Below are 14,663 nucleotides of genomic sequence, written 5' to 3' on the forward strand. Positions count from 1 at the left end.
TTTGCTGCTGGAGACCTGCTTAGACAACGCACATCTGAGCCGTTTTATTAAGAAGAAATGAGATGCATTGAAAATCAGAGGGCATGAGTTGGAAATTAAAAAAGAAAAAAAAAATCTGATGACCACTGTGGTGAGAATTATTCTGCGGCTGTTAACTACGACTATTTAAAGATGTGCGAGTGTGATGTAGGAGTTATTCTAATGAAAGGAATATTTTCACAAGAGATTCAATTCACTCCCAGTGGGCGGATTGGGAGGCAGCTGTGACTTACATTGCCCTAGAAAAAGTGATAACCCTGGATGTTTCTCACATTTTTGTCATGTTACTTTAATATCTTTTGTGTGTATAAGATAATTTTATTTTATAGTAAATAAAAATGTAAAGAATGTGACTATATTTATCACCTTCACTCTGAAACCCATAAATAAAATTTTGTTTATCCATTTGCCTTCAGAACCCATCTGAGTTACTGTTAAAAACTGGATGGGAAACAAAGGGTTAATATTACAAAAAATTCTTACATTTATTGTGATAATGACTGGCGTAATATTCATAGTCCTTTTTGCCAATTTATTCCCAATATATCACTGCAAATAACCATTGCCCAATAAATGCATTCTCCTGTTTAAATAAAACTCATCCAACATTGAACAGTCGCAGAAAACGGTTCTCTTACACTGCTACATGTTAAACAGTAACTGCATTAAATCATGTCTTTATAAATATATAGATGTTAACGAACTTATGAAATCAACATTGCAAAAAATAGCTTTCAATCAAGAAACTGTAACAATCTGAACCGTGATGTTAGCTTTTTCTGGTTTGCAGAAATCCTCAATTTAGTTTTGTTGAACTATTAAAAATAGTAAAGTTGGTCCTAGATCAGATACTGTGAGCCTATTACCTCTGCATCTGAAGCCAGGTTACCAATCCCAAATTAGCTGCCTTACAGTCCCTGCAGAGATCATAAATCATAAATCGGAGTTTATGCAAATTGCAAAACGTCCTTTTTTTCCCACAGAAATGTTAGCAAATATATAGTTGGACAAACATTTGTTGCTCCCTTTCTGAAATGGAGGATTGGTTCACAATCTGGTAGCAGGAGTGAAAGTAGGATGAGCTGTGAGAACATAACAAAACATTCTCAATACTATACCTGTCACAATAAACCAAAATTTTTATTAAAACAACTTTTTTCCCATAATATTGATGAATAATGTAAGAAGTTCACTTGCCTTCTTTAAAGACAGATCCACACCATGGTGGAGCAAAGTGGTGGCAACATCATGATGTGGGCATGTTTTTTTTTTCAGCATGGACAGAGACGCATGTTGGAGGAAGCAAAAGACTTTAAACGGTTAAAAGTTTGAGGTTGTAACATTGCAACCACATTGGGATTGACCTTAATTCTACATTAAAAGGCCCAATCAGTGTGTGTATGTGTGTGCATTCAGTGACCCAGCAAATCCAATCATAGCTTCTGGCAATTATTCAAACCTACCAGTCAACTATTGAGCTGTCAGCGTTGATTTCCTCACGGCTTCGAGGAAATGAGAAATGGAAGACCTCGAGTCCACCCATGTCCATCTCTCTTTGAGCCGCAATTCCTCCTCAGAATTATACCATCACTACAAATAACCGTCCACCATGCTCTTTTTAACTCGCAACACACTGTGACTCACCCTGCTGAAGCTCTTCCTCTAATCCTGCTTGTCAGAATTTCAGAAAATTTTTGGACGTGTCATTAATAGGCAGAGAAACACACGAGGACTTAGATTTACTTTTTGTGCGTGCATTACTATTCAGGGTGTTATCGGAGTATTTATTCCCTGCCCCTGGTGCACAGTTGACCCATAAAATTACTAAGCCAAATGGATGTTTTGACTTAAACAGTACCCTTAGGATGTTTATGCTGCAGCCCAAAATGCACTGAGCCTCAAATCTACCCCAGGTTATTGGCGGAGCGTTCCAAAAAACCCAAACTGCTCTCTCTTACGTCAACACGTCTGATATGGGACTGAGATATAAAGGTGCTTTTAATGCGGAATGATCTGGTTAAAATGCTGGCTGGTAAAAAGGATCCGCGCATTTGCATAAATCCACACCTTGGGCAATGACTTGTGTTGGAGATGGAAAGAAGTGTGTGGGGAGGAGCGGAGGGGGAAACAAAAAGGAGCTCTACAAACTGTTGCACATGGGGAAAATGAATCCCAGGCATCTTGTTCATATTGTGTTATGTGGCCATTGTTTGTGAATGTCAGGCTGAGGCTTTCCAGCTCTCAGCATGCTGGAGGGGGCTGCAGCTCCGTATTGCAACAGATACTCGTACACATTGCTGTGCCTGCACACACGTGCAGCTTCAGCTCCATTAAAGTTTTCAAGAGAGGAGGGGAATTACTGAAGTTTTATTCCAGTGTCTACATCGCTCTCTACTGGTTGAATACAGAAACTGCATGCAAAATCCTGACCTACAGTGTAATCCTCCATTATGTTTACATATAGTGGATGCCGTCTCACAAATGGTATTTCAATTAATCATTTAATAATTTAACATTTACTTTATATAAGGGTATCTCAGAAAGTAGCCTACCCTGATTAGACTGTATTACAATAATGATTGCACATGTAATCTACTTTTTTCATAACTGATACTTTGTACTATTTTTGTTTCTTTGCTATTTTGTTTGAAATATTCGAGGCTCTTATTTGTCACAATGCCACTTTTGATCTAAAATAAATTACTCGAAGAAAAACTAAACATAATTTGGTTAGAGCAATGGGACTCATATACACTAATGAAGAAGCACTCATTACTATTTATTGTTAGGTTATTACAATTTAGGAATTAGTTTGATATTGTTAAAATCTAAAATAAAAAACAAATCAGCATGAGGAAACTGCTGAATATTTTTAGTTTTATTACATAAAACTAAAAAAAAAAAAATAGTTTTATGTAATAACTACTGAATTGACTGGAGTCCAGTGGACATGGTGAACTACAAAAGTTGATAGCTGAAGATAGAGTGTGTCCAAAGTGATGTATGCATGCTTATTAATTGAAAGTTCAGAAGAATGTTGATGGGAAAGGTGCAAAATCAACCAAGCATAACTGCAGTCTTGAAAGATTAAGCAAAGGCCATGATAAAGGTATGGACTACAAGTGGAGTCGGAGCTTCAGGAGCCGGTGTTTGTCCACAGTGTGTGTAGAGTATGATATCAATGCAGCGAGATAACAGAAAATTTTAGAGTTCTTCATGTTGAAAAGCTTTTGGGGATTCATTTAATTTTCCAGCAGGAATTGGCTACTGGCCACACTGTCAAAAGTAGCAAGTCCATGGTTTATGACCATGGTATTGCTAAGTTTGACTGTCGTCCTCCTCCTGACACAAACCCTACAAATAATCCATGGCAGAGCTCAAACACTCCACTCCAGTAGGGCTGGATTTCTGTAACTTTTAGATGTGGGTCTGATTCAGCACCCCCGAGTCAAATATATCAATAGCGGGGCTTGTAGTAGAACATAATTGCATGCTGAAGAAACAATCAAGCCATTTGATTTAGGTGTGTTAGATCAGGAATGCATCTAAATTTGCAGGGCATCTGCACTCCGACTGGAGTTTTAGATCTCTGCGGGGAATTGATTAAATGAAAATCAGAGATGCCAGAACAGACTGCCGTTAAAGAAACCTGGGATTCCTGAACACCTCAGTAGAGCCACAAACTGATTCACTGCACGGCACACTGTTTGAGGCAGAACCTCATGCTGAAGAAGCCATAATTAAATATTGAGTAGTTGTACTGTACAGTATCTGATCATGCTTTTTGATGGACCTACAATCTTTAGTCTGATGTTGGTCATATGGTAGCATTCAAGTTTTTCTTTAAGCACAATTTTTTTTTGTTTTTTTATTAACTCGCCAAACTTTTCCATAATTGCTATTTCAGCTCTAGCTTTTCTACTATACAGTTACATATGTTTATGTATTTATTCTTATATTAAAAGTAACTCTATCCCGGTAAATCTCCATACCGAATTGGTTAATTTTTACTTTGCCACATGACGTGTCAATGGCTCAGCCTCTGTTTGCAAAACAATCAAAATGATAGTGATCAATACACTTTCAATACTCATCTGAATAACCAATGATGGGTGAACACCAAATTGTTTTTGATCTTCCTTACTATAAGATCAAGAAAAGGCTAAAAAAAAGCTGTCCATCCACAAAAAAGCTTCTCAAAACACAGCAACCACCGTGTTTTCCACTTATCCCCGTCACCTTTCTTCTACTTCAGGCCCACCTTGGTTAGATACATGCTGAGCCTATGGAGGGATGTAATTGAACGGTACCTGTACCTTTTATTACTAACAGTGTCCTGGAAAACTGAGACTCTATCAAATCCCAGAGCCATAAACACGCTCCTTAGGTCTAAAGAGATCAATCAAATGAAAGACTTCCAGCTGTATCTTTCATTTTCTCTGTGGTAGAAAATGAAATGCAGTGGTAAATAGATATATTTGATGTTGGAAAAAAGACTAAATTACAAAACAGTAGAAGGATGAGTTTTTTTTCTACCATTTTCTCCATTTGTTTGAGTCAGCTTTAGGAAGAAATTTTAAAACAGTTTTCTCTCTTGAATAATGATTACTGCCTAAGTGCTTTGGCTTTTATGTGACAATTGAAATTTTAGTTGCATAATTATGTTTTTTGTAGGTTATGTAAGTCTCAAGTACAGGGTTTCCCTCCAGGGAAATTTAGGTGAATGAGGAGTGACTCAGATTATATGTATTTATTTTTACATAGTCCGCCCGAGCATCTCTCTTGATCCATTTTTCTGTTGTTGTGACTTGGGTTGTTGCAGAAAATCACTGATTTCTACTATATGTTTTTAAATAGCATTTAAATTTGCTGATGCCATATGTAGTGCATGATTTATTGGCATCCATAGGTATTGTTTTTCAGAAACGGAGAGAAATAATCTCAAGCAGTGTACCTGGGATCCAAGTGTCCCTGGAATTTGCCCCAAATTGTTCCTGTTTTAAGCTCGTCAGCTGTTACCAAATGGAACCGAGCCGAGGCACAGATGATGGATCTGAAGGGCATATGTATTTGCTGGTGATGTTTATACACACAGTCTACGTGTTTGTATAATAAACAGCTCTGACATAGTGGAATTACTTCTGTGTGAGTCAGGAAGATGAGAGAGACAACATATCCCCGTGGATCTGCGAACGCCCTCACACAAAGATAACCGGCATGTGCGGGAGGATGCAGACACACATGGGGCAAAAACAAACAAAAAAAAAGAAAAACAAAATCAAACTCTCGCCCAGACCGGATATTAACACGATTCAAGGAGTCACCTGGGTGTGTCATTTCTAAGTGTCTGCAGTGGGACTCGCCTCAGGTAATCCATAAGCAATTATTCTGTGGAGACATCAGACAGGCCTGTCATATCCGCTCCCCTGTCCACGAACGCACTCAGGCAAGAGCAAACAATGGCATAAGCATGCACACACCCACACAACCACAACCTTGCAAACATTTCCACATTCATATACAAATGGGCCTGTTTCTCTCACCTTTTCTCCCTTCCCAACTCTCTCCTTCAAAAACAAACACATTGAATATCACACGTTGTCTCTTTGCTGTTTGTCTTGCTCGCACAAAACCACTCGACTTTTCTCTCTTCTTACATTTTGGCAGTCGACTTTTTTTTTCTTGGAATCTCTCCCATGGAAATTATTCTCAGTCTTAAGGGGGTCTTCGCAGCACCTTTAGAAAAACAACCGACAATGAAAGAGGAATAGCAATGTGGTAGAATGAATGTTTATTTCAATAAGAAACGCGCTTTAAAAAAAAGTTCACACAGTGTCTTAGATAAATAATTGGCATCCCAGGTAGAGATGTGTAAAAAGCCTTCGAATCTTATTTTCTTATTTGCTTGCTTACTTAAAATATTGCTAACACTCAGTGAGAATGATGGTGAGGGAAGGGAGCCACTAGTGTTACAACAACAAATAACTCTGTTGGATTCCAGAAGTCCAAGAATGACTTCTGAATCCTGCCAAGGAAGATGTTCAAGGCATACATCACCGGGCCATGCCACTTGATGTCAGACTTTGGCAGACTTTGTACTTGCTTAGAGTGGGGCAGCTCTTACAACTGACTTGCCAACACCTTAGAGACCCACCACTAGATATGCTGGAGGTCATGTTCCAGGAGTTGGATATGTATACAATCTGCTTGTCCCACTATTTGCTTTTTGCTGCTATTTTTTACTTTGCATGGTTTTTATAGATAAACAGAAACAGAAAACATCAGACAAAAAATTATGATCAAAACATGGACAATTGTCACCAATCTTGTCCAGATTGGTGACAATCTGGACAAGATTGTCCAGATTACATTTTGTCCTTTATTTTGGGATAAAGGACAAAATAACACATCCTTGTCCTCAGACTGTTTTCAGTCTAACTGCCTGATACTTTGTGAAACAACTCACTTCTAGAAGGAAATGACAATTTTCCTCAGTCAAGACTCTAACACCTCCATAACACCCAGCCAGTATACCTTTATTTCATACCTTTATCTTTTCTTGTTGCTTGGTTGCTCTTGCTCTCTTCTCTCTCTCTTTTACATTCTCTTCCAATTAGCTGAGAGCACAAAAGCCCTTTCCCATTTGCAGTGCAATGAATTATTGTCTCTTAATTAGCAAGGCGCTAAAGGCCTGTCTGTCCAACTTTGCTGCATCCTGGCTGATGTTATGATTGAGAACTGCAGACTAATTGGTTCCTTGACTGTCTGGATGAAACTGCAAGGCTATTGAAGAGGGATGAAGTGAGTGATTGGGAGGAAAGGAAAGTTTAAAAATTAAAGATCAAGAAAGGAGAAATTCAGAAGAGAGATTGCTTGTGGCCACAGGGTAGCTGGAAAACAGAATAAAAAATGGAAGCGAATTAAATGCAAATTTGTTTTAGTCTTGAATAGTTAGAATGGCTTTTATCAGTCAAAAAATTTACTTTCAAGTTGCATAATTAATATCTTGCAAATTGGTCATTTTAACTGGAATTTTACCCCTGGCTTTGCCAGGTCAATGGATTCCATTTGTGCATCCCTAAGGCAATTGGCACCTTGGCAGACAACGATAAGAGTTCAAGATTGAAGCACACAGCAGCTTTTTGATTAAACACATTAGTACAGAAGTGATGGAAACTATTTCACAAAAAAAAAAAGCACGAGTCAACACAAGATTTGGCAAGAAAGATTAGAGTTTCATTTGAAAAGTAGCAGCTGGCAAGTGGACTCTGCTGAGCTGGGCGTCATGTTCATTAATGCCCCCTTGTCTGCTGTCCTTTCAAAGCTTGTAGGTGAGTTTTAATATACGTTTGCCGGAGTAAAGTCATCATTCTTTTATATATATATACTGGCTTAACCTTGCATATCAAGTGAGCGATAGAAGTGTTGCACCCTGTAGAGCAGGAACAAACCTCCAGCAGAAAAGTGTGAGCATTCATCTGCCATCACCGACTGGAGTTTTGAGAAGAGAGAAATTATCACCAAAAACCCAAAGCACTGACCCAGTAGTGCTTTATATGTTGAAGTTAATTATATTTTTCACAGAATAAATTTGTTTAAAAAAAATGTTTTCCTTCACTTGGGTTTATTAAATTAGCTGGATTATTCTGGATGTGACAAAAGCAAAAAGCAGAACAGCGTAATAGAAAAAAATCTGAGTCGTGTCAACTGAAACCTCCCAAACTCATCCAGCATCATTAAAGGCAAAAGGCATAAATCATTCTTTATCTTTGGCTTGGAAACTGTCAGAAATCTAGGAGTCAACATCAGATTGTAAAAACCTGATTGCTACAGCAGTGCTAGCAGTAAAATATACAGATCAGACATTACATTTTAACCAAGGGTGAAGTGAATATAACCCTGCGAGACTCTGTCTTCAGTGGGATGTGTTGTGCAGCCACTGAACATTTTGTTCCAAAAGTTGATGTGTTAGAAGCAGGAGAAATTGGCTCGCTAATGGATTTAAGAGAGTCTGACAAATGGCAACGACTAGACTTCTGGGTCAGAACATCTCCAGAACTGTTGCTACCTTTGAGTGTCCCTGGTCAGCAATTGTCAGTATCCATCAAAAGCAGTTCAAGTAAGGAACAGAGATAAATCTGCGACAGGGCCACGGGCCACCAAGGTTCACTGATGCTGGTCCTGAGAGAAATGAGACATAACACACAGTGGATCACAGTGGGTTGTATTTGGGGCTGCAGGCCAGTCATGGTGTCCATGTCGACCTATTGTCCACAGATGAATGCTCCGACATTGTGCTCATGAGCATCAGAACTGGACTACAGGGCAATAGAAGGTGGCAGGAAAATGTACTTGAAATCAAAGAAAAGAAAAAGGTTCAGAAGTAGCTGACCAATAGACACCTTGACCTTTAGAGATAATGGATTATTTCAATGCGACTTGTTTTTATCCAACCTAAGCTTTGTTTTTCCCCTTCTCCTTGTCAGAAATTTCCAAAAACTTGGAAATAATCCTTCAGCTGGACTTTAATCTTTCCTCTGCTCGCTATGGCCATCTGCTGTAAGTTCACCGTGTTTTGCTCAAAGCCTCCAGCTAGATCTAAAATGGTTAATCTAAACTGATCAAGCCAAGCAACTGGGATCCCTTTAGGAATAAAGAAATTGATGGACAAATTCCTAATTGCATATGGATTGTGTTTTCAAAACCTGCCGGATACACTGAGTGTGGCTCATGTTCTTACCTTGTGTCTTGGGAAATGCCAAGATGAATTTTGTGATGATGAAAAGCAAGAACTTTGTGAAATCATTACTTAAAAGGAGTGATGGAGAAGAAATGTTTCCAAAGATTTATCTTATTTTCAAACAATGAAGATCAAATCAGAGCATATCAAAAGATATAGAAGTCAAATCAATTGAGATGATCTATTTTAGTTCTTAATCCTAGAAATTAAAACCTAGGAGGTAGGTTTTAATTTCCAAAACCTGCCTCCTATTATATTCTGGCCATGGTGAAAAGAATCAAAACATTCTGATGGGGATTATTGTGAATTATTCAGAAACATGTCCATATTTTCCTGAATCCTAATAGTGACATCTGCTGGACTCTCAGATGAAGGACTTCTGTTTTCTTCAAAACTGCCCAGCAGGAAATGAGGATGACGATGAAGTTTTAATGGTTTTAATAACTTGGTTTTGTAATTTAAAAAATCCCTTAATTAGGTTGTGTAGAAGTTTTGTATATTGTAGTTTCCCCATAGATGGATCTTTAGAAGAAGATTTAATAAACGGTGTGCTAATTTTTACTATTTTTCTTGTAATTTCTTTTCAAACACTGTCAATTTTTTCCACTTATTTTAAATCATCGTTTTCATTAGCTTGAAATGCAACCTGGAGGACCTTGAAAAAGTATTCAGAACTATTAAGCTTTTAAGCATCACAGCCATAATCTTAACTGTGTTATTGAGATTTTATGTGAACACAAAATAGGGGAAAAGTAACCGGCAATAGCTGTGCAAGCTTTTCAACGATTCGTCAAATGACTAACTGAAAAGTGTGGCTAGCATTTAGGGTTTTTCTCCAGCTGAAGGGCTAACCTTCCTTCCAGTCTTAATTTATCCGCTGCTTTTAATAAATGTTCTCCCAGGATTGTCCTGTATTTAGCACAACTTCCTATTAACTCTGATCATCTCCTTATTTTTTGCGAAAGAAAATAATTCCTATTAAAAAAAAAAATCTTGAGGGACTTCACAGGCTCCAGATTGCCTGGATGAGCGCAGCCGCGTCTGAACAGGCACAAAACGGCGACGCACTAAACCAGCTCTGGTTTAATTTTTGCACAAAAGTGGGACAGTGTTTGCCTAAAGGAGGGTGAAGCGGTCCTTTTGAAGGACGGTTAACTGTTTAAATTCCCATGAGGAGAAACTGAGTCACTTTATCTGTGTCTTGTTAAACCACACTGAAAGTGCCCTTAGGGAGCTCTGGCTGCTTGAGTAGCTGGACGCTTACACTGGTTGTCATGTGGATGTACACAAGAGCCAAGGTTGTGCAGAGGAACAACACGAGCTCAGCAAATCCTCCTCAATAAAAAAAAGGTTAATAAAACGGTAGGTCTTCAACCTCTGTGGGATGATTCAGCTGAGCAGCGAAATCCCAAGATGCATTATGTTAGTATATCGATTGTTTTGAAATGTCACACAGAGATATTGTATGAGGATACAGGCAGGTCAGAAGCAAAATAATGTTGAGCTGGAAGAAAAAGTTGGAATTTAGAGATGAAGTATTATAATATGCATCAAAAGTCAAAGGTGAAACTTATTAACAGCAATGAATAATTATCCTGTGTCCTGTCTGGCACAGGGTTACCTTCCAAAGCAGCTGGATTCATTGAATCTTTAAGATCAGTGTCACAGGGAAATCCATCTTGCAAGGTCCAAGCTTTTCTTTGGGGGCCAATACACAGAAATTGGTACCAGTTGGCATAGAGTACTGGCAGGTGCCTCACGCAGCAGCGGTCAACACTGGTAACACCTGGTCACTCACTGGCTTTAAGAAATGCTTTGTTTAAAAGAAGCTTCATCCAATCACCTGCTAACTAAATTCTCTACAAGTCTCCAAGTAATTTCAACAGAGCTTTTACACCTGACAGTTCTGATTACACACAGCTGCGTTCTAAGCTAATTTCGAGATGATTATACTCTGAGGACATAGTTTACATGCCAAGAGCATTTACAGGTGTCACGTTTATAACATTCTTTTTACTGTTTCTTTGCTTCCATGAGCTTGTAAAAAAAATTATTTGAATGTTTGGAAATATTTCAAGTCACAAAAACGCACACAATCCAAGCTTTGAGATTAAATGAGCATCATTCATCACAGAGGATGTGTATTTCTGTGTATCTGTATATTTTGTGCAAAACGCACTTAAATTGCTAGTTGTCTTTTTTGCTTAAGTCAATTTAAAACTATAAAATCTTACACAAACCCCTGTCTAAAAGTAATAGTTTGAGTGTTTCAAGAAGCATCAACTAAGGTTTACCAAATATTCTGTCAGACAATCCTTACTGAGAGAACACACTGAGCTGTGTGAAGGACAAACAAAGCTGTAGTTAACAGCACATCTGTTTAGGGATGAACCCCTGCCGTCTGAAAACAATCACTCCTTGAAAACCAGGAAGAGACCTTGATTGGATGCAGGAAGTTCACGATAGACTTGACGACTTCCTCTTGTGCAGGAAATTCCCAAACTAGGTGAACTCTGTATTTCGATGTCAACCAAAGTGCAGACTAGATTACTCAGACAAAATGTTGGGTGTATAAATGAGGACATGATGCTAATCAGTGCCGCTGTTTTACTCGGATCAAAAATTGTAAAATTTAAATTAGGTATTTTATCGTCATTTTGACAATCACATTGACAGATGGAAAAAAAATTGGTAGATGACTTGATGGACAAAGCCTAACCTCCAGCATAGTTCTAGATCAAGGGTTTTCAAACTGCTTGATGCACATATGAAACGACAAACCTGAAGTGAAAACGAAAAAAGTTTATTTCCCGTTGTCCATTATCCCAGAAAACAGTGTTGCACCTGATTTTCACAAGTGTTCACAGAGACTGAACATAAATCACCATTTTTAAAAAGTTCAAAAGGACACATTAAACGAAGCACTATGCTTGGATTAGATGATGGGAAGCATCATCTAATCCAATGGATTACCAAAGAGATGTCCCAAAAACCTCAGTTGTTCTTCATATGGTTAATGGTAAATTGTGTTGTGTACAAAACCTGATCTAACTGAGAAATGCAGATTTTTTTTTTTTACATTTGCATTGCAGAGTGAACTTTTTAGCATTACTATTAAGGGGAAAATTCATGTGGAAAATGTCACATTTGTTTCAGTTACCAGAAATCGATACTGCATTGTGCATTTTTACCTCTGTATTTAATAATATCTTGATAATACAACTGTTTGACAACTTTTGCCTATTATACATCACATAAACTCAGGATCACAAAACACATTAGGTCAGACAGAACACATCTCACCAGTATGAATGCATATAAATTGCACAAAAAGATGAGCATTTTTAGGCTACAAACCATGAATAAAGTGTAAACAATGTGCAAAAAAAGTCTATATTGGGAATCCAGCAATCAATATTTTCCATTCACCGCTTCTCACTTTTTAAAAAATATCTCAAACTTTATCATAGAATAAAATTCATCTGAACAGCCATGGCTACTTTGGTTCCTTGCTAAATGAACTGAGAAAAAATAAAACTGGCTTCGTGGGGTACAACAAATGTACAAAATATACATGTTCTGGATTTCACAGCAACCAAGACGGATTAAAAAGTAAATATACTTGTATATGTTTTGCGTACTTTATGGAAATTTCAAAGTGCTATTTTTATTGAGATGAGCTATAAAAATAATAAACGGCAACAAAAAAAACCAACAAAAAATTAAGTTGTGGCTTTTTTTTCCTTTTTGCAATAGTTCAAATATCTCTGTCAAAACACAAAGAATATGAAATCCATCCTCTGCTTTTTGCAGAGTTGTAAGAATTCAGGAAAACGAGCGTCCTAATATTCGTAGCATATTGAAACATATTCTAGGAAAGCTTGAAACTAACACCTCTATGCAGTGCCTTGCTAAAGTTTCTACATCCCTTTAAGCTTTTCATGTTTACATCCCCAATTTCTAGTGCTTTTAGAATTTTAAATGATGGACCAACACAACGTATCACAAGACTGCACCGTGCAAATAAAGAAGATGCAGAATTTTAAAAATATTTAAGAAAATGTGAATCTAAAAAGTGTGGCATGCAGTTGTACAACCAATTGCTTTCAGAAGTCACCTAACTAGTAAATGGTGAACAGTGTTTAATTTAAGTTGTTCTTTAAAAAAAAAAATCGCTATATCTGTGTCATTATTAAAAAAAATGGAGTGTATGTACTTTTTCAAGGCACTGCTGCTGCACTGGGTAACTGTGAACATATGCTGACTCGTTTTAGTGGCATACCAGGAAACAGCCATTCTGTTGACGATCTAGATAAGCTTGAAATTATATGAAAAATAGCTCAAACACAGACATGCTTACTTGTTCGTTTTTTTTTTTTTTTAAGCATGTTTTATGGTTGAGGTCAGAAAAGACACTGTTTATATTTTCCTGTTTCGTCCCTACCTCTGGATGCATAATCGTCCATGACCAGAATTTAATGTGGCTAACTGTAGCAGAAGAGGATGACTCACTCTTTGGCGCTCTACCCAGAAAGCATAGTTTGAATAAGTGTTGCCCAGTGCAGCTAGAAGGTAGTGACTTTTTGTGAGTTTTCACTGTGTTTTTGTACCATTTAGTTACCGGGTTCTAGTCCCTCTAGATGGTCTGGGATAGGGAGACCAGTGAGTATCGTCAGACACTTATTCCATACATTAAACACGGGACACACAGGCTGGATGAAGGAGACGTGAAAGGTGTGTAGGTGCTGGGAGCCAACGGCGTCGTAAAAAGCCACATATCCGGCATCGTAATCCAGCAGGACCCCGACCCGTCGCAGTTGGGGTGAGGGTTCGATGGCCAGCTCCTTGCTGTTGTGACGAACCACCCAGGAGTTGTTGCAGCGGCAGAGCACCCAAGAAGCCGAGTTCTTTCCAATCCACTCATGCTTGGGGGCGGACTTGTAGGCAATGCCAATAGCGTACCTGTTTAGCAGAAAGAAAAAGAAAAAAAAAAACAATCTAAGATTCAAACAAAGAACATTTAGTTAGGTAAATGTAGAAATGTTTCTTACCATGTACTCCCTCCAATCAGAGCCTCCCAATAGTGACGCCCACTGTCGATGTAGACGTTTCCCACCACGCCGTAGCTGCTCTGGCTGGAGAACCGATCCTGACTGTGGCCTTTCTTGGACGTGGTTTCGTCCCGCTCAACTGTGAGGTTGTCATGGGAAACCTTGAGCTTCTTGTGAGCAGATTTCGGATCCAGTTTGAATGGCTGGCCTGGATATTATATTTAAGATATTTTGACTCTTTTAAGAATTGAACTTTATTGTTGCATACAGAGGAAAATGTTTGATTTCTTACTGTTGGTTTTCAGAGTCCCCGGCTCACTGCTTCTGCTTCCTGCTTGATTAATGGCCTTGACAACAAAAATGTACTTGGTGCCGCTCTGCAAACCATGCACTGTGTAGTGGTTTTGCTTGATGTTTGGAACAATCATCCAACTTTCTAATGAGTTACATAGACCTAGGTGGAAGAGGGAAAGCAGTTATAAAGTAACAAGAAACTTTCCTAAAACTTACTACTGAAGGCATACTTTTAGTCCACAAAACAATTTCCTTTTTTAAGAAAAGCCAGCAGAAGATCAATGTACTGCTATGTGACAGCATAGTGTGCCAAATTGAAAAGGATGTGCAAGCCCTTGGCTGTGGGAGCAGGTAAGAGGGTAAGAAAAGGCACAAGAGGAAACAATTCACACCTCGTTGGCTTCATACCAGCGCAATACTTTCTGCTGCGAGTGTTTTCAGTGTGGGTTTATTTAATGGTACCTCTGCTTTCCACAGTGCCTCCAAGGCCAAAGTGTTTTTGTGAGTGTGCATATACTCCTCATGCCATTTTTCTTCTT

The 14,663-nt window shown here is 38.4% G+C and overlaps 1 protein-coding gene and 1 long non-coding RNA gene across 3 annotated transcripts in view; one reads left to right on the forward strand and one right to left on the reverse strand.

Moving 5' to 3' along the window:
- The window catches only part of LOC107836779 (uncharacterized), a 150,807-nt gene that overhangs the window by 53,001 nt on the left and 83,143 nt on the right, over positions 1-14,663 (forward strand). The window lies entirely within an intron of this gene.
- The window catches only part of LOC103141445 (E3 ubiquitin-protein ligase Midline-1), a 47,161-nt gene continuing 44,059 nt past the window's right edge, over positions 11,562-14,663 (reverse strand). For both annotated transcript variants that reach the window (XM_016673849.1, XM_007557097.2), the window contains exons 8-10: positions 14,123-14,284; positions 13,831-14,038; positions 11,562-13,741 (exon numbers count right to left, since the gene is read on the reverse strand). In XM_016673849.1, the coding sequence (XP_016529335.1) occupies positions 13,393-13,741; positions 13,831-14,038; positions 14,123-14,284 (719 nt within the window). In that variant the 3' untranslated portion in view covers positions 11,562-13,392. The remainder of the gene's footprint in view (positions 13,742-13,830; positions 14,039-14,122; positions 14,285-14,663) is intronic.

The sequence above is a fragment of the Poecilia formosa genome, unplaced genomic scaffold, assembly GCF_000485575.1.
Source record: "Poecilia formosa unplaced genomic scaffold, Poecilia_formosa-5.1.2 Scaffold83, whole genome shotgun sequence".
Taxonomy (NCBI): Eukaryota; Metazoa; Chordata; class Actinopteri; order Cyprinodontiformes; family Poeciliidae; genus Poecilia; species Poecilia formosa.